This window comes from Tupaia chinensis, unplaced genomic scaffold (assembly GCF_000334495.1).
Source record: "Tupaia chinensis unplaced genomic scaffold, TupChi_1.0 Scaffold147554_1, whole genome shotgun sequence".
Taxonomy (NCBI): domain Eukaryota; kingdom Metazoa; phylum Chordata; class Mammalia; order Scandentia; family Tupaiidae; genus Tupaia; species Tupaia belangeri.
The window spans coordinates 1,179,049-1,200,499 of NW_006207406.1; the positions used below are offsets into that span (position 1 = coordinate 1,179,049).

Genomic DNA, 21,451 nt, shown 5'->3' on the forward strand with positions numbered 1-21,451 from the left:
GAACTCATGTTTCTAAGCACTGATTAAAAATAACCCAGAGGCCATTCTTTTATGTGTTTGCTAAAAAACATTTCCAAGGAACATGCTCCCTTTTCTTCTAAATAATCTCAAGGATGAAATCATTGCCATGGATTTCACTCCCGCGGGGGAATCATTTCTCATCAGGAGAAGGTAGACATGATAGCTTTTCTGCTTTCCAACAGACTGTCACCCATCATCAAACTCAAGAATTTAAGAGCCAGAAAGGCAAAAGCAGTGTGGTCATATATAGGCAGCTTCTTAGTTATTCCTGGCTTCAGGCTCATAATGCAAAGGAATACTCAGCCTTTGATGTTCACGTTACTGTATTATTTACTACTGAGCAAAGGTAAAAGAACCTGTAATTGACATGAGCAGTGAAAGTCATGTTTCTTTATAAAGATAATTTAAAAATGCATCTGGAAAGAAAAAACACCCCAACTCTGTTTAATACTAGCTATGTATGTGATCTTGGGCAAGTCACTTTAACTCCCTGTGCCAAAATTTCTTTAACTATAAAATGCAAATGATAGTAACACGTCAAGCGCATTGAGGATATTCTATGTGCCGCCACCACTCTACAGGCCTTACATGTATGAATTCATCCATGCTGACACGGACCATTTGTGATGAGTGCTGTAATTTTGTACATTTTATAGTTGGGGAGATTGAAGCCAGATAAGGGACAATGACTTGCCTAAAGCCACAGAGCTTAAAATAGAGAAGCCAGGATTTGAACCCTAGAAATCTGGCACCCCAATAATCAAAATGACAATTCTACCTAAATTAATCTACATATTTAACCCAATTTTAATCAAATTACCTGATACATTCTTCACAGATCTATAAAAGACAATCAGAATTTGCCTGGAATTATAATCATATTGCCAAAGCAATCCTGCACAAGAAGAGTAGAGTAGGCATCATCTCTCTCTCTGACCCCAAAATAGTCTATAAAGCTGTGATAATCAAAACAGTATGGTATTGGCACAAAACCAGACAGGTGGACCGATGGAATAGAAGAGACCCCAGAAGTAAACCGAAAACATACATCTAACTAATTTCTGACAAAGGATACCAGTCAATCCAGTGGGAAAAGAAAAGCCTCTTTAGCAAATGATACTGGAAAAACTGGGTATCCACCTGCAGAAATATGAAATTGGATCCTTATCTTTCACCATTAACAAAAATTAACTCAAAATGGATCAAAGATCTGAACCTAAGACCTCAAACTATAAATCTACTGGTGACAAACACTGTGGAAACTCTGGGAGACATAGCGGCAGGCAAAGACTTCTTAAATAAGACTCCCAAAGCACAGGCAATAATCCCCAAAATAGACAAGTGGGTTTATATCAGAGGAACTGAAGCAGCTTATCTGAAAAAAAAAAAAAAAAAAAAAAGATTAACCCAATTAAAAAATGGGAAAATGAGCTGAACAAAAAACTCCACAGAAGATATAGGAACAGCCAAAAGGCATGTGAGGAAATGCTCAACATCTCCCACCATAAGGGAGATGCAGATTAAAACCACAGTGAGATACCACCTAATCCCTGTCAGAATGGTGAAGATTAAAAATACAAAAAATAGTAAATGTGGGCAGGGTTGTTATGAAAGGTAAACTCTTCTACACTGTTGGTAAGAATGTAAATTCATCCAGCCACTGTGGAAAACAATATGGAACTTCCTCAAAGACCTATAAATAGAACTGCCATATGATCCAGCAATCTCACTCCTGGGTATCTACCCAAAGGACAGGAGAAGTTTCAGTCAGAAAAATCACTTGCACATCAACATTTATTGCAGCGTTATTCATGACTGCTAAGATATGGAACCCAAATGTCCACAAAGAGATGAATGGATTGAAAAAGTATGGCACATATACTCTATGGAATACTATTCAGCTATAAAAAAAAGTTTAATTTAAAAAAACCAAGACCCTGGCATTTGATAGAAATTCATCAAATATGGAAGATTTGTTGCTGAGTGAAGCAAGCCAGGCTATAAAAGAGAGATATTGTATGTTTCTATTTAATATATACTATCTGCAATCTATGGTAGAGATTGAAAGATCGGAGGGAAGGCAGAAAAGCAATGAAAATAGTTATGGTTGCTGGAGACAGTGTGGAAGGAGGGTGGGAGAAGGGAAGAGTATAAAGAAATCAGGGAGAAAAATTAGGCAAGACATTTGTGGGACACGGAAATGGTTTATTACCTGTTGATGATAACATATAGTATAGTATTCTCAACTGGACTGGTCTGAGATGTAGTTCATGTTGGGTAAATTCTCTTTAAAAGCCAAATGATGTATAGCGATTGAATGTTTAAAAAAATAAGAACAATAAAAAGAAAAAAAAAAAGAAATATGACACCCAAATCCATCCTATTAACTGCCAGGACACACCACCTATTGTGTACATACAATAGGTGCTTAATAAATGAAAGCTATTTTTTAAAAAGTAGGATTTGAAGCTAGACCATAAAGGGCAGAGGAACAAAAATATTAGTAGGCTGAGAATCAGAAGTCTTATGTTTCAGCTCTATACTGTCTCAAACTAAATAGCCTCTGTCACCTTGGGACCTACTTCTGAGTCTTCCATTTTAGAATAAAGGGATCAAATGATTCTTTCACAAACTATCACTATGTAGTTCCTCATGACTTAAAAAGGAATTCTTTTTCTATAATAGTTGATTACATAACTTCTGCTTCAAACTTCATTTTCTTTAAATGAACACAGCACTTTGAAGACACTAGCTTCAAAGGAATCAGGAGCGACACTGAAATCTAAGGGTCTCCTGTTTCAAGGAGAGTTGCGTTATAAATGCCAGGATGTATATAATCGGATCATCGGAAAAGCCATGAAGTATTTTTTTACTTTTCTGACAACCCAATGTTTTGCTTCTTAAAAAATATATGTAACCAGGGCTGGCAGGTGGTATGGTGGTTAAAGGCGCTGGACTCCCACCTGGCCGACCATGGTTTAAGTCCTGGACCTGGTGGCTTGCTTTATCACTTTCCCTCTCTCTCTTTCTGCCTCTCTCTGACCAAACTGGAAAATAATAATAATAATAATAATGAATAAAGTTAAGTAAAATAATTAAGAAAAGAATACATAACTGAATTCAGAGTATAGGTTTAATGGGGTTTTACTGTGATTGGCATGTTATAGACTCAGTCTTTGTGTGGTTATAGTTTTTGAAAACTAAACTAAATTCAAAAGTTAGAGTAGAACCTTGAAAGTCTCAAGTAAGGATAGTGTAAAGAGAAAAGACAATAGCTATCTTCTCTGTTAGCCCCTGCAGATCCACTCTCCCTTCTCTGTTGTATTCCCATTGGGTTCAGCCAACTGAAGACATCTGCAGAGGGTTGGAGAGAGGAGACTGAGTTACGTATTCCCCTGGCTGCCCCGACTGGAAGTAGCTCTGCGGTTATACCCAAGGCCTCAGCTACTGCCGAGTAACTCTCCGCTCTGACTGCTGCTTTCTCTCTCCAGTTGCACTGACCTCGCCTTCCCCTTGCTTCTATAGACCTAAGGGTGCTAACATCTGCCTACATTTGTTAGCCCCTTATTGGTTTCCTTTAACTCTTGTAACTAATTTCTTATTAAAATCCCCTAATCACCCTAATGGAACTTACCATGTGTTTCCCCATAAGGACACTGACTAAAACAACTCGAGATTCTACCTGCTTGCTATCAGATCTCTAGCTCCTTACTGTAATAAGTATGCATCTTTTAAAATGAAGCTGTTCTTTGCTATGAAATAGAGAATGTCTACAGAATTCAGAGGCAGAAAAATGTTGCCGAAATTCACTTCCTCCTTCTGTTCCTTGAGCAAGCACTCAGTAACAAACCCTTCTAAATCAGATTAGAAAGAAAACTGGATTTGGTTCAGATACTATTCAACATTTCCATTTTCCCCCCTGCAAAGATGTATAGCCAATATTCAGCTCTTCAGTTTTTAGGTATCCAGATCCATTGATTTCCCTGCAAATCGCACTTAAGTCCTGCAGAACATTTCGTATGGAGATCATTTCTTCCTCTGGCTGTTAAAGACAAAAACAGAAACAAAAACAAAAACCTCCACTCCCTTCTCCCTTCCCACCACCCCATTTGCAATGAGGGCTACAAGCCTCAAATTAAAACTTCACACTACAGGACAGCATCTGCTTTACCTCCAACTTTGGAATTGTATGCAACTCCAACTCCACACTTGCGATTATTTGCTTGCATAGCAATTTCTCCTGCACATCTGGTTCCATGTCTGAGAGTTTAAAAAGAAAAAAAAAGAATTGCATAATATAAATGAGGATACATGTTTATTTTGTATATAAATCCATGGTACATGTGTGTGTATGTGTGTGTATATATACATATATGGTTTTTGTCAGCCTTGTTGCTTGTTTTCTTCCCATCAGTATTAGATGAAAGTTATGTTCTGATGAAAGACACAGGTAGAGACTCCAAAGTATCTAAGCCCAAATTCTGGCTTCTGTCACTACTAGTGGTGTGACCTCAGGTAAAGTTTATCCTCAAAGGGTTGTTGTGAAGATCATATCAGATATTGTGTGCAGAACACTGACAACAGTGTTTGACACATATTCAGAGCCCAGTGTTACCTACTGATAGGATAGTACAGAGTACCCTTTTTAACCTTTCTCCTTCTTAACTGTACATCACACTGAAATCTCTGAGACTTTCTGGAACCAAGAGAAGTCTGAGATTTGCTCATGACATACAAGCTAACTAGGAAGACAGGGTACTACAACTCTGACTGGGGCCAGACACCTGAACAAGATTGCTCTTATAATCAGGCAAAGAGGGTAATTTATACTCTCAGAGTGTTTGGGGAGGAAAGTCCAGCTCTAAAACACATCACATTCCATCACTAAAGCATTAATTCTGAAATTCTAGGGAAATTCTTTTCCCACCACCATCTTGACCCAGAAGGGCCAATACATCAAGAACATTTTCATGTGAATTCATGTATTTCATGACTTCTTTCCACCGTGTGAACACCAGGGAGCCAGCCATGTGAAGGCTGCAGTGGCTTGGAAGAGCTACTGACACAAAGGATACATTAGCACAGAGGGAAACAGAAGAGGGTCAGCTCTGAGCAACACTGCCAGCCAACTACTTTTAGAGTCCACTGACCGGCCATCTGGTAATCTGACCTGGTGTGGAATGCAAAATTCCTAAACTGATGAGGCCATCCAAAGGAACTCTATTTACCTATCTCTTTTTCCTAGAGTACCAAAGATGATTTCCTGGTCTCCTTCCACTAAATGACATTCCTACTCCATTGTTACAAACTGGATAGAAATTCTAAGTCAGAACAATATAATTATCTTTAATTCAAGGTCTTCTTTGTTGCAGAAGACATTTGCTTCTATTTTATACACTAACATTTTCCCTTTTTGGAAAATGGCCCTCTCTGACTCCTTATGATTCTCTCAATCATGGGGCCCTTCCACCCAGATGCCTTTCGAAAACTGTTATAAAATCTGTGGAGGAAAACTACACTCTTCTTTGGGAATCCTGAACTTTTAGTGCCATGTGAACCATGTGATCTCATTTCGGCAAAATTCTACTGAGACTGAATGAAGCTGAGTAGAGGTGAACGGCAGAAGGAGGTGGAAACAGAGTGGTTTGTGATCTAAGGGCATACATGGGGGCTTCAAAAATGTCACAGAAAAGTGGAATTACTCTACAAAGACAAGATGCCAAAAACCTGAAATCATCAGTTCTTCATAATACTCATTTTCCATGTACTTTTTTGAAGATCTCTTGATTTCTTTGAGTTCCTGGACCTTGTAACATCTGAAGCCCAAGTAGTCCTTAGATGTAGTATTTTTTAAGTCCCCATTTTACTTTACTTTTCTCTTGTAACTGAAGCTGTCCTCATCCACACATCCACTGTCAGAAAATTGGGTATATACTTGAACACAGCAAAGGTACTTTGATGTTGGTGGATCAGACTTCCTTGCATTTGTAGAGGGCAAACTTTAGCTGTCATTCTCTGAGATATGTGCTTTCAGAAGTCACTACTGTGTGTACTTCCATTTACACAGGATGGGGGCAGGACCCAGGATAGCAGAAGAACCCAGCATAGGTCTCCAGCATGAGCCAACATGATCAATATGACAAACACCCAGCACTGTGCTTCTGTCTTCAAAAATAGTGCAGTGTGCACTGGCTCTGTGGCACAGTGGTAATGTGCTTCTCAAGAAAAGCTTGATCCCACAAGGGATGTGTTTCAAATCCCTGGACCTATCAGCCTGAATCATGCTGGGCATGCACGCATGAGCCCAAGAACCACCAATGAAGGAAGGGACTGTAGCGTTCCAGACCCTGTGGAGGGTGCTGCTCTCTCTCTCTCTCTCTCTATCAAGTGTATGTGGACCATGTACTCTATCATCAATAAAGGAAAAAATGTTTTAAATGTTTCAATATGACATCACCTATTACTTCTCTCTCCTTATTTTTATGCTAAAGACTGACTGACTTTTCTAGAGAAAGTTCCAGTAGGATCATGGAATAAATATGCACTGATAATTTTTGCTTTTCTTAACCTTACTTCTCACCTCCACACATTGAGGAAAAAGGAAGACTTTATCAAAACATGTCTATGCCATTTCTTTATAGACCCGCAGTTCTTTTTTCTTTCCTAGAGCAGGTGTTGAGATAAAAGAACCCTCTATTATATTTGAACAATGGTAGTAATTAACCTTTAAACAAATTGATTTTTAAAAATTATTCCATAAGAGTTTAAAGACTACTATTGTTCCTGTTAAAATATCCTTGTCACGCATATTATTTAACCAGAAAAATAATCTGTAATTGGTGTTGAAATACTGAATACAGATTCATGCCAGACTAATAGTAAGAGTTACCCACACTTTTAAGACTTTATAATTTAGTGATTCCTCTCTTGATTTGCAGAGGAAAATTTAAATGTGGTTTCTATTAATCTCATTTGCATGGTAACAAAGAGCAGCAGCCATACAGATAGTTTGGAGAGATTATGCCCTTGGAATTGGAAGATAATAAGTCTCCAATTGTTGTAAAAGAGAAGACAAAATGAGGCTATTCATTTTCCAAACCTAAGAGATTTATGTCTAACAACATGCTAGAAGACTCCCTCTATTTTTTATTATGCCTTCTGATAAATGATAGGGATGCCATCTTTTCGGTTAATAGTCAAAAGGACCCTGAGAGATAGTTGTTCATTGAGTCATTTTCTTATAGCAGATTCTGAACTGGCTCAGCAAATTGACTTGTCTGTCTTTATGGCTCTATTGGAGGATACTATTCTTGCCATGCTGATATCTCACTGAAAGGCCTGCTTCAGTTGCTAAATGAGAAGACTTGATTGTCACCATCATCATAAGCATTGTCATTATTATCACCATCATCATCACAGCAAACACTTATTTAATTTTTTTAATGTACCTGGCTATATACATCTATATATCCATATAAATATATATAATGCACACACACACACACATATAATTTAACCTCCATAATAACCCAATGAAGTAAATATCCCCTTTCAAAAAATTATAAAACCTGAACACAAAAAAGTTAAGTAATTTGCTCAAGGTCATTCAACTATTAAGTGGCAAATGTAAAATTTGATCTATATGTGGGTCCAGAAGGTGTAATTTTAAGTGTTGAGCCATGCCACACTAGCTTCCTGATATGTGGAAACCAATGGCAGGCTAAACTCCAGAAGCTCAGAGTTCTGGGGCAAAAATAAAACATAATCGTCATTACTTGTACTGTTTCCTTGGGGTGTTTTGAACTCCCTGAGTTGAGGGAAATGTTGCTACTATAAATGCTGTGGTGTGAGGTTTCTCTTATTTTGGAGGGAAGAGAGAGGATTGAGTCCTTCTTCTCACAGCTGGAGAAACCCTCTGAGTGTTATTGTACAAAATAGTCTCTACTATGCCGCTACCATACAAGTTATCTGGCCTTAGGATCCATCCTGGGTCCTAAGGCCAAATCCAGGATCTGTCATGGCAGGAGGCTAGTGCCTGGGCTAACCTATGGGGCTGGGAACACACATCTTATTCTTAATCAAGGGGGCAAAATGGAAGTTATTTTTTTTTTTACTCTGTTCTATGACAGTTGTCCTTTTCTTCTAAACACTTTTCATCCATTTCCTTAGAAAGTTCCTTTCAGAAACAGAGTTAGGTATTTTGTAGTCATTTTAGGAGTCTAAAAAAAATGTGGAGGCAGAAAAAATGATTTCCTCAAAATTATCTTCTATGTGGTAAATAGCAAAGCCATAACTACCAGCCAGGGTAACATTAAAAGGCTGTGCTCCAAAAGAGTACATGTTTCTGCTGATCACCCACTAACCTTCTTCAGATACATGGCTAAAAGTTTGTCTGAGGGCCCTACTATAAAGATCCTCAGATGTTCTTGCTTTCCTCCAGGAGTGTCCCTAACAGAGGTTCTTATTGTATTATTATTCAAATATCCCAATTTCTAAGTGGGTGTTTGTGGTTAACTCCTTTTCTCAAAGTCTCAGAGAAATAAATGGTACTAAACGAAATGGTATCTTTAACCTTCTATAAAGCATGCCTTCCTCCCCAAGGAAGAAATATACACCCAGAAGTTGAGGCCAAGAATTTGCACCCCTGCCTATTTTCCTAGGGTTGTTGGCCTTCTGGAAGGGAGACCATCCAAAAAAAGGGAAAAAAAATATAGGTTATTATTACTAACCACACGGGATTCTAAGAAAGAGAGGGAGAAACTTGACTGACTCAAGTTGGGTCATGGCCAAGAGACAGAGCCATCCAAAGAGAAAGAGAAGCAAATTTTGTGACATCTAGCAAGAGCTTTTAGTTGCCTTCCTCTCTTCAACCCCCTTGTAGGAGAAACCCCTAATATCAACCTTGATTTTCATCTATTTTGTATAAGTCCCTTCTGCATGGAAAAATGAAAAGGAAAGTTTGAGTATCTTTTTGAAGTTCATGAGAAATATCAGTTATAAACAAAGATGAATTCTTACATCAGCAGAGACACTTTGACCATGTGCTTAGAAGTTGATGTTTCTATGAGCCTGGTATAGAGGGTGAAAATTCTCTTGCCCTGAGTCTTTCTTGTGCTCTTTCTCTGAAAGATTTGGTTCTAGGCCTTTGTATTACCTTGTGGCTATAACAGGAGAGATAGCTAGTCTAGGAGTGAGTTGCTGTCCCTTTTCTCTTTCCTTTGGCTTGAGAGCCAGCAGAACTCCAGGTCAGGACACTGACTAGTTTAACGCCCTAGAGACTGTGTTAGACGCAGGGGTCTCAGGTGCATTTCTCTTGTCCCAAGTCAGGCCATCCTCTTCTGAGGAAATTGGTGAGGGAAGTTGTAGGCACCATGAGAAGACATAGGGATTTCTTTATATATATTTATAAATTTTTCATGACTAACATGAAGAATGTTGCTAGTAGTGAAAGATTCATAGAAGAATTCTTATGGGAGTAGGGTCAGGGGAGGACTCAAATTTCATACTCTTTATGTTCCATTCTTTCTAAAGTAACAACTGCTCATAACACTGGAGGATGACATTTTCATAATAAAAAAAAGAGAATTTCATCATATCTGAAGCCAAATTAAAATAGGCTCAGTAAACCAAAAAGACTATAAAAGTCAAAGTTTGGAGACCATCAGTGGGCATAATGGCTATGTCGCTGGACTCCCATGCAGTCAACTGTGGTTTACATCCTGGACTCTGTGGCTTAAATTTACGCCAGGTGCATGTGCGTGCGTGCCCAAGATCCCAAGAGGAGATTGGAGAAGAGACTGTGGCGTGGCCATCCCCCCTGAGGGGTGATTTCTTGCTTTCTGTCTCTCTGTCTCTCTCTGTCTCTCTGGTGAGTGCATGTGCCCTATAGCAAAAATCTCTCCAAAAAAAAAAAAAATCAAAGTTTTGGTTTCTTTTTTTAAAAGCAACAAAATACTGTGGTATGGATAATGTGCATTAACATTTTCAGGGAGGTGAAATGTGGATGAAATTTATAGAATCACTTTCTCAAATAAGATAAAAGCATTTAAGTGGTCTTCATTTCCACAAAATGCATATTTACTCACTTGTTTTCATTTGTGGGATCATATCGGGGAAACGGATCATGGTCATTATCGTTAAAATCATAGCTAGCCTCCGGATCCTAAAGAGACAACAAAAATAACATGGTAGCGTCATAAAAGCAAAATAAAACAAGATACTGTACTTTTCTAACCTTTTCATCCTGGCTATAGTTTCATAGCCTGCATTTTAGAGTTTCAGGTCCAGTCACTGAACATTTATTATATCCACAAACCAAGCAAAGATGATGAACATGGCAAAATGAATCACCACACAGTTGTCAGTGAATGTTACCAAACTTATAACTCACAGACACTCCAAGGATATTAAAACCTAAAAGAAATTTGAGTTTTCTTAGCTCAAGTTCTTCATTTTTCAGATGATAAAATTGAGGCCCAGAGAAGCTGAATGACTTAACTAATGGATCTGGTTAGTTACACTTTGATACTCATTTCTTTAATGAACATGGGTTCAAAGAGTAGGCTTTAGAATGGGGCTCAGGACCATGGTGACCTCCCACAGCCTTCTCAGGTCCGCTAAATAAATATGTCATTTAATTAAAGAGAGTATGCTTGAAATCCAAGACAAGCTTCAACCAGATTGCTACACTTAAGCATTTCCCACATATAAATTCTACTATTACTTTTCAATAATTGCTGTATCTTTTAATACTTTCTATCCTATGCTAATCTTTTTGATCTGCTCTATTTCTCTCTTTCTTTCTTTTGCTCTTTAGCTTTGAGTTGTGTCTGGGTAATGTTGGATATGTAAAAAGAATAAAAAAAAGATAAGAGAGTCTTGTGGCCAGTAGGTAGTGTGGAGGTTAAGACACTGGACTCACACATGGCCAACCATGGTTCAGGTCATGGACCTGGTGGCTTGTTTTCTCACTTTCTCTGTCTCTCTCTCTCTCTCTCTGGTCAAAGTAAAAAATGATAAATAATAAATAAAATTAAATAAATAAATCTAAAAAAAATGAGACCATCTTAAAGGTGAAGGATCTTCCACCCTAATCTAAAAACCTAACTATATTATAGATTTCATATTATATTATGAACTTCATAAACAAGAAAATAGTTTACATTTATTAATTTTCTCATTTCTAGTAAACTCTTCCTTTCTCAGCTTTTAATTTTTGCACTGTGTGTGTTCACTTTGAGTTTGCAAATTCCATATAACTTCAAAATGTCAGGGATACTGATCCATAAGGAATATAAGAAGGAAGACGACAAAATAACTTTATGCATCAGGCTTGATTTTATTGCTTTAATGCTCAAACACTGAGCAGCTTAGAGCACGAATGGCTTTTAAAAATTTAGTTGGTATAGGTACCCATCCATCTCTCTCAACACATGCTTTGTACAATCCTTGACTCCACTAAATTATGTCAATGTCAACTGGTACAAAATCAGTTCATACGGGCTAGTGAGAGGGCAAGAGAAGGGGTAAAACCTTGGCTTATCATCCCAAGGGCTGACATCAGAGTTGCATTCCCTTTGAAGGGAAGAAAAGCCTAAATTATGCACAACTGTGTAGACATCTCCCTAAGTATCAGAGGAGGGCCCATACTCACATAATTGTCATAAATGTCCGTGTGATTCCACTCCAAGCCATCATCCAGGACTGTGATGACAACTCCTTTGCCTGTAATGCCTTTTTGCCAAACAGGTATCACATGAAGATCCAGCTTGGGCAGGGCTGCGGTCATTCTTGTGTCTTGCTGGTGAAAAATAAAGTAAAATGAAATATAAAGTTAAAAAGACAAAGATGCATTGGTTCAATCATGATGTACCTGCTCCAAAATGGCAACTTCAGCTTCAACAGGAGATCCCATCTTTCTTTATCCATGGGTCATTCTACTCTAGGAGAAGCAATAAGAAATGAAAAAATAAAAAATAAAACAGTTGAGGGTAGGGCCGAATGAATCATCAGAGTGCTGGTCTTCTCTCAATTGTTCCAGTGGAAAATCACTTGAAAGGATGAATCACCCTGGGATCTTTTTCTTTGAAATACATGGTTTCAGAAGTTTGTCCCCAAGTTTCTTTCCACCATAATAATTTGTCCAAGCTTTTCATATACTGAAGCTTTATTGGACAGCCTGTGATTTCGTCTTACCCCAAATCTTGAGCCTCGATTGCCACACTGAGCTCTTTTTATGTCTAATGCATAGTCGCCTATGGGTGTTTTAGAACTTTTCTTTTAAAAGAAGAGGCAGGATGTGGAATAATCAGGAGACTGTGGTCTTACAAGGAATTGAAATATAATTGCCTGTTTCAGAGTATGAGTGATTTAGAGAATGTTTCTTTTCAGATAATTTTTCTGATAGTTGCAGGGTGTGGAACTCCTCAGGTGGCAAGAGAAAAACAGACACAGGCATAAAAACATTTCCAAGTTAGAGTGTAAGCATGCCAGATGCCTGGTGAAGGGGTCCAGAAGAAATTTGTAAGTAATAACAATCAAAAAGACTCAGTGATGAAATTATTTTTGCTGTTACTCCTGAGAAAGGAGATGGAGGGTGCAAGAATTTATTCAGCGTGAAGCTGAATTTCCAAAGCCTGGAACCACACACAGGTTGTTGGTCAACATCAGAGATGAAGGCCCCTATGTCACTTGCAGGATCAAACAGAATGTTGGTGTGAAGAGTGCAGATTCTGAAGCCATGGATTATGGCACCACCACTAATAGCCATGTGATTTGGGCAAATTATTGAACTTGCCAATGGTTCTGCTTCTTCATCTGTTACGTGAGCATAATTACTGTATCTATAACAACAGGTAGTTGTGAGGACTAAATGAGTTCATTCATGTCAAACACTTAGAATAAGATTTGGCACCCAGTAAAAGCACAAGGGCTAGCTGATAAGTCTCTTCTGCTGCAATGAGCGAGCATACTTAGGTTAATAATGGGGTAAGAGAAGATGATCTCCTTTCCCATCAATTTGTCAGCAAGAGTGCCTAAACCTTAGCTTACGGTTGTCATGAAAGTTATCTTTTATAATATTCTCAACAAAAAGCCATTCTATTATCATGTATTACTACTCTAAAGACTTAACTTTAAGACAGAAGACAGAACACCCTGTAGGCAAAGAGCAACACTTACAATTTCTCCAAAGCCCCCACATTAACAAGGACATGAGAACTATCTTAAAGGTAGAATAGTTCACAAGTCTAGACATTTGCAAATAGACTTGCCCCATGTTCCTGACTGTAGCCTCATTCAGAAATTTTTCTCCCATGCCATGTAAGAATTGCCATTCAGGGATGTACACAGCAAATCATGTCCACGATATTCTGTGAGTGATTTTAAAGTGTGCTCAAGAAAAGCTTTAACTACATATAATTTTTTGTCGTGAGTACTGTTTTTGGACCACTAACCTGTAAGAAATTATTCTTTTGCACTTATCCCAGAAAAGCTTTAGACAAAAAGATGACAACCCCACCTCCCAAACAACTAAAGATCTGTGTTAGACACCCTCATCCAGTGAAACAGAAAATCCATAACAAGCAAGGTTCCATCAGTCCTAATCTCCAGATAGCAAAGTTCTCTGCCAAATTCCCAATTATTTTTATTTATTTATATATTTATTTATTTATTGAAGAGAGATGTTTGCTATAGAGCATGTGTACTCACCAGAGCAACAGAGAGATAGCAAATGAGAAATCACTGCCGTCCCCACCCCCCGCCCCCCGCAGTGGGATGGCCATGCCACAATCCCTTCTCCTTCATTCTTCTCTTGGGATCTTGGGCATGCATGCACATGTGCACCACATGAGTTTTAAGTCACCAGGACTGGGACTCAAACTGTGGATGATTATATGGGAGTTCAGCAATGTAATCATTATGCCATATGCTGGTCCCATCCCAATTATTATTTTAAAAAAAAATCATTGTACAGGTATAACCATATAAACATCCCATAGTTCTTCCACAGGTACTTACCAAGTACCACTGCTGATTCCACATTGGATCATTGAAGAGATTTAGTGCTGAGTCTCTTAGAGCCGAACGTTTACTTCTCTCTTTTTGATATTGTTGTTCAGCCCATATCACCTACAAGAATTTTTATAGCAGAAAAACAGTCAAATAGCCACCTCTGTATAATTATCATCCCTCTAACTATCAAAAGTACCCTTCTCATCAGAGCTTAGGCAGATTCACAATATTTTTGTTGGCCTACAGATCAAACTGATGGTTCAGGGAGAAGGAATTGCCCATTAGAAGATAAACATTCCTCTATTACAGTCACATATACCTTTAGGGGGAGAAGCAGCCAGTGAAGTGATGTTTCCCTCAAATTATTTACACTGTGGCTACAGTGGATGTAAAAGTTCAGCCTGCTTTTATCAGCAAATGGACCATAATATCCATTTTTATATTGAGGTCCCAGGGCTCCGTAGCTGAAAATTTGTCCACGTTCATGGAATGAGTCAATAAACTAAGAGATGGCAGAGACTGTTATTATTGTGCTCTTACAGCCTAATTTCTTTCTCTGCACACACACATGGTAGAAATTGCAAATGCTACCCAACAATGGTACCGTGTTTTTGCAAATAGGAAACTCTGGCTCCCCTGGGTTTTAACCTGATTAAGAGTATTTAACATGAGAAACAGACCTAGGGTGATGAATGAGCACTGCTGACCACCACACTTACCATTAATTCAGTCTCATGTATTATGCAAAGAGATCTGACAATATGAAAATTGCCTGCACTACATTTATGGCCTAATCCTATTATACTTGAGGCCCTAAGAGAGTGAGGAGCTGCCTTGCAGTTACACTCATTATGAGATAATGCTGTATGCTAATTTTGCTTGGAAAAAAATGAATATTTCCTACCCAAACACATTTTTTCATTTATACATACATTATATAATATATATATGTATACTATTTATATAGATAGTTCAGTGTGTGGTGGAATATTGTTAATGTGACAGTACTCATGAGTCAGATTCAAAAATAAAAACCTGGAAAAGAATTTGCGACTAAAGGATAAAATGGTCCTCTACGACTCCCCTGAATTTTCAATGAGAATATATCCTGTAAACCTATTATAAACATTGGGAGGGACTTGAGAGCTAGAAATTAGTCACTATAATTTATTTTTAAAGTGCTTGTATTTTCAAGCTTAATTGTTTTGGCTTAAAATACCTCAGTGCTTGGAATACACTGCCTGTCATCTGAGTTGGGTTTAGGAAGCTGGCTGCTAGGGAACAAGTCCTAATCTTTGGGGGAGAGGGTCATTTACAGTTGCAAATTTTATTAAGAGACTTGTAAAAATAGTCTGTCACTAAATTTCACAGGGCTGATTTGAAAAACTATTATCCTCCATCAGAAGAAGACCAATAAAATGAAAATGAAGAGCAATTTTTAAAAATGGAATATAAAAAGAGGCACTCTGCCATCTGACCAGATAAACATCCAATTGTAAGAAATTGTGTTATGATTAATGTCATTAACTCAGAGTTGCATATTAATCTGTAGATGAACAGACCAAATGGAACAGAGAAAATTGGTGGTGTTTTTCTATTGCATTTACTGATATAATCGGTATCATGTGCTTAATTGTGGGGGGGAAACACTTTTCATCTGGAACGAGTATTAAAGATCATCTAGTACAATCTTCCACTACAAGCTGCTACAGTCTAAGGATTTTTTTCCCCAAAATATATTGTTCTGGGGCCAGGACCAGCAAGTGGCATAATGGTTACGTTGCTGGACTCTGACATGGTTGACCATGGTTCGAGTCCCAGACCTAGCGACGTGGAACTCACTCCTGGCAAGTTGGAACTCACATGGGTGCATGTGCATGCATGCCCAAAATCCAAAGAGGAGAATGGAGGAGGAGGGATTGCCACATGACCATCCTCTCTGGGAGAGTGGGGATTTCTCACATACTGTCTCTCTGGCAAGAATTCCTGCCCTATAGCAAAAATCTCTCTAAAAACATTATATTATTCTGGGGCTAATTTTTCATAAGATTATATGAATCCCTTTTTAAATGAAGTTATGTTGAAGAGTAAATTCTTTTGTCAGATGGTAAAGTGCATCTTCTTGTATTTATGTTTTAAAATTGTTCTTGTTTTTCACTTTATTGGGCTTTTCTTGGTGAAGAATAATATTTTTTCAAATTATGATTTTTTTTCCTCAAATTGTGCCTTGGCATTTCCCCATAATCAACTCTCATGGCAATACCTAAAGAGTGAAACTGGGTCACAGGTTCATTTTCATGAGACATTTTGAGTAAGAACAGTTTGGTATGCATCATTCTATCTAATATTCTCCAGTGAAGATGAGAGTGGAAGTCAGTTTGACTTTCTATACACCAATATATTGGGCATGCATTTAGACAGAGAAGGAAGCATGTTCCTCTTGCTTTACCCAAGGACTAAGCCTGGCCAGGATGCTGGAACTTGTTCTACACTTACGTTCCGAGCCCATGTACAATTAGCTTTTTGCTCTGGAGTGGGGAACAGAATACCTCAATGAGCAAAAATCTTCAAAGTAAGGTTCAGGACCTCTGTTTTGGTCTCCCCATCTAGCCATAACTTCTTGAAAGGTCACTATCCATGGTCTAGATAAAGCATTATTTGTCTGGATATGCTCGCTCTTATTACATTTCAATGCTAGTGATCCAGATCCAGGCTGATCATTCCCTACCCTCTTAATTTGTCTTCTTCTTTTTAAAATTCTATCAGTTTTCGAACTAAAAAACCCTAGCAAATTATTTCACAGAATTCATGAACTCCATGTTCTTTTAACACTTCTATCACCGTTCCATCACTTAAACTCAGTATTGTTTCTCTTTTTCTGAGAAGTTGAGAGACTGCTTCCTGTCACCATAATTTTCCAGGGTGTCCTTTCCCAACTGACATCATATATATAGGTATTAGGCCAACCAGGATAAATTTCCATCAGCATGGCACATTCTTGAAAAAAGGACATACTGTGTATGCAAAGTGAAATGCCCCCAATATTGTCAACACATTCTATTGATATGTCTTCTGACCTTAAAAATGAACTTAAAAAACGCAATAGGCACATCAGACACACATTCAAGTTGTTCCCACTCTATTTATCCATATTCATTCTAGACATTACTTGCTGTTACCTAACCATTAAACCTACATACAAAGTAACATAAAAGGAGACACAATAGTTTGGAATAGCAATACATATTACGAGATACTACATACTAATAATACTAGTAGAAACATTTGCCTCATGGCGTTATGGATTAGAGCACTGTCATGAATACTAGTTCCCTACAGAGCAAAACCAAATAGAAACGGTGGAATGTTTTTGAAGTACAATAAAATTTTATTAAAGGAAAGGCCATATATTTCTTTGGCATCCCCGCATTGGCATTAAACTCTTTGGTACATACCAGGTAACTAATAAAAGATTTGTTTATCGGTCATAGTGACGAAATTTTTATTAGTGCTGCTATCTAGTTTTTATTTGTTTCTTTCTTTTTTTTTTTTTTAGTTTTGCCAGAAAGAAAGTGCATTTTCCAGAGAGAGAGAGAGAGACAGGAGAAAGCGGGAGAAAGCACTACTCAGATGATTGTGCTAACACCCCTTTCTCCATCCTGTTAGGATGTGGGCTTGCACGTATACATGCCTGGTGTGGTTCTCAAGCTACCAGGTCTGGGACTCAAACTATAAGGTCAGCCATGTGGGATCTGGCTGCCTCAATCACCAGTCCATGGAGCTGGCCTACTACCTAATTTTCTTAGATTGAATTTGTGAATATATACACACAAACACACACATGTATTATGTAATCTATGTATGTACTATATAAGGTATATATAATATATTATACATAATTATAATTAATTTTTATATCATACAACTGACTACATATAAGTAAGTATAATTAAATTAATTATATGTAAGATATATACACGCATATATGTACACACACGTACAAATGTAATTAGGTTTAATTAGCTCAACCAATCCAGTTCAATCTTATTAACGTGTAATTATCATACTGTGAAAAGAAACTAGAAACATTACAGAAAAAATCGTAATCACCATAAAAAACAATCATATTTGCAAAACGCTTGCATTCTTATTGAAAATAACAGAGTAGGTAAGTGAGGGAATTGGTTTGAAGGCAAATGCACACACTTACACGATCATCATCAGATAATCTCTTAGTGATATGAGGAGCACTCCTTCGAGACCTTCGGGGATGGTTTTTATGTTTGAACAAGTAGTGATTTTCAAGAGATCCAATCTACAAAAGAAAAAACTTAACATTTTACTTTCCCAAACAAGTTTGAAACCCAACTAATTTAGAGACAGGCATCGTGTATTAAGCTTGTTCCTTGGAGCCGAGTTACTTTATTCTCTGAGGAAGGTCCTGGGAGAGTTTTGAGATGACCCTCAAGATACTATCACTGTGGCTCACCGTGTACTTGGAGACTGGTGATGCTTCTATTTCACACATTTTAGAAGATTTGCTCTTTGTGTATTAGTCCACCAATATTATAAAGGTAGACATTTCTCAAAACAATACCCATTTAATCAGAGGTATCCTTTCGTAGAACAATTACTTGTGGAGAGTAAGCAATCGCTTGGGCGATGTATGGTCAATGCCCCATTAAGCTGAAAAGATCCATGAATATGCTAAAACGCAGCCCTTAAATCTTAGAGGTAATTGTTATCAGTTCCCACTAGTGACCATTTGATTTCCCACTAGTTCAAGGCTTTCAGGAAAGAACTTGTCACATTAGGAAAGGTGTTCCACTTCTTTACATGGCTATCAACATTTCTAGCATAATTAGAACTCTGTTCATTATTCTTTTAAGCTAGTGTTCCTTTATTCAAAATTGTACTGAATTTGAAGCTACCAAACCCTCTAGATTCCCTATATTTTTAAATTAAGTGACAAACAATTCACCACAGTTTATTTCAGCAGAAGCATACTTCTTAAAACATATGTTGTGCCTCACCTATAGATAATTTAATAGAGAAGCTTAGGCCCTGCTCCAAGCCTGAGTCTCAGGGAATGAATATTCTATCAGCTGTAGATGGAGTTGGGGAAAGAGATTAGTAATCACAGAGAAAGATCACCAATGCTTAGCTCTGGTTCTGTCATCAACTGGTTTTTGCTTCTCATCACTGCCTTAATCCTAACTTGAGCTGAGCAAATAAGAGACTCAAGATAGTAATGCTAAATGAGTGTCATTTTAGCCATGTAAAGCAAAAGGGGAAAAAATTCAGAAAACACTCTCAGTCTTTCACAAAGAATTATTATTTTAAAACCTATGTTAGTGGTGCCATTTTAACCAGAAAGAGCCAGAGGAAATACAGTATTGTAAATGCAGGTGTTTCCCCCACTCTTTTAAAAATGTTTCTTCTGACGGTATCATCGCTTCCCCAAAACATCCTTTCAAGAACTCTCATTTATTATTTTTTTTTCACTTTTTGGGTTTATGATACTTGTTTTGAAAAGCAATTCCCACATTTAATTATATAAGTTTGCTAACAGGTGAGAAAAGGAAGAGGGATTTATTTTTTGCTCTCTCTCCCAATCTCCTACACAATTACCAGTACTATAAAGCCTTTTGGTGGGACCAGCAGGTGGCATGGTGGTTAAGGCGCTGGACACTCCCACATGACTGATTATGGTTCGAGTCCTGGACCTGGTAGCTTGCTTTCTCACTTTCCCTCTTTCTGTGTGTGTGTGTGTCTGTGTGTATGTGTGTGTGTGGTCAAAATAAAATAAATGAAAGAATAGATCAAATGATTTTTAAAAAACCGCCTTTTGGTAACTACCCAAGGATTAAATCCCCAGGTTTCTCCCCTCCCCCTCTGACAGGACTGCAGGATTTCCATGAGCCTGTAGTAGTCACTACCTTCCATCTGCCTCTCTCCCTTTGAGCCCCCCAAATTCCCAGCAGTTGTGTGCAGTTACAAGGCTTAGACCAAACTACTTTATATGTCCCTGTTTGCTGTGATGGGAGAGCTTTTTCCACCCTCATCCCGTTTTCCTGGCAACCTTCAGCTCTTCCTGAACCCTGTGCAAACGTTTCCTCCTTTGGGCCATCTTCTTCGTCCCTCCCAAATTCCCTTTCACTTTCATTCCTCCTATTAACAAATATTGAGAAGCCAAGCTCAGCTTTTATTACTACACGAATTACATTCAGTCGCAATCATTTGTTTCTAAGCCAGTCTCCTCTATATTCTTGATTCCTTGAGGTCTTTTCCTCCTCTTGCTCCACAGCCCCTAACACTGAGCTGGCGCAGAGCAAGCGGTGAGCAAAAGCAAAACGCTCAATGGGCTGGTGGGACACTGAGACGTCAGCCTGGGTATTGATTGTCCTGCTGGGCATTTCAAAGACGGTTTGGCTCATAAAATTGGAAAATGAAGCCTCTAGCAAGAGAAGGCGTATTCCCCACGGATTCAATCTATGGAATCGCCAACGCCCACGCTGATTACTCATCTGTGACTTCAGCGGTGTCTCAACCACCACCTCCAGAAAAAAAAAACGCGCCAAAATGTTTTACAACTCTCCTCCTCCCCTTCAATGCAGACCAACTTCCAAAGCAAGGTACGAGGGCTTGATTTTGACCCATGGAAAAAGAAAACTCTAGATTAGAAGTCACACACACACACACCTCTGGGGTCCCTGTCCCTGGGTTAAACTGTCTTTCTCTTAACACCTTCACGGTCCCCTCCCAGCTACCGATTAAGCCAGCCCCTCACCTCCCTTGGACAGGCAATAGTTACCAGCCTAAACCGAATTCTCCAGGGAAATGATTACGCACCGGACGGATGAACAAGAAAGATTAGATTCCTTCCCCGCAGTTTCTCTGCTCGACCCTGCATGGGAACCCGACCGATCAAAGTTATAAAGCTCCGGACTTGACAAGATCCCAGTGAAAACACAGAGCTTCCGGGAGAGGCTTAGAGGTGGTCTTGTGTTTCTCATCCACGTCTTCTCTCTCCAGCTGCCCAGGCCACTTGCCGACCCCCAGCCTTCTCGTAGCGAGTCCCTGCTGCCGGCGCTCTCCTACCGCCCTGGGCGTGCCCCTAAGACTGCCAGTGAGCGTCCCAAAGTGGGCTTGGGCCCCCGAATCAGGACTTGGATCTGATGCTGCCATATTGAAAAGAAGCAAACAGCAAGCTCCTGACGCAGACCGCCTGAGTCCCAGGGGACCGAGCGCACTGCCTCTCCCCGGGGCGCGTGGTTGGTGAGAGTCTGCGTGCATCTCGAGTCACTGAACAACCATAGAGGGATTTTTCTTGCAAACTGCGCGGGAACGGATTTCAATTCTAGGGCGGACAACAATAAGAATAAGAACCTCTACACAGCTGCAGCGGCTTCCCTGC

The 21,451-nt window shown here is 38.8% G+C and overlaps 1 protein-coding gene across 1 annotated transcript in view; it reads right to left on the reverse strand.

The window, feature by feature from the left end:
• PCSK1 (proprotein convertase subtilisin/kexin type 1) overlaps window positions 1–21,451 on the reverse strand; it is a 47,944-nt gene that overhangs the window by 25,613 nt on the left and 880 nt on the right. Inside the window, 5 exon segments of the mRNA XM_006169857.3 lie at window positions 4,193–4,281; window positions 10,107–10,183; window positions 11,675–11,821; window positions 14,041–14,151; window positions 18,245–18,349. Of these exon segments, the coding sequence (XP_006169919.1) occupies window positions 4,193–4,281; window positions 10,107–10,183; window positions 11,675–11,821; window positions 14,041–14,151; window positions 18,245–18,349 (529 nt within the window).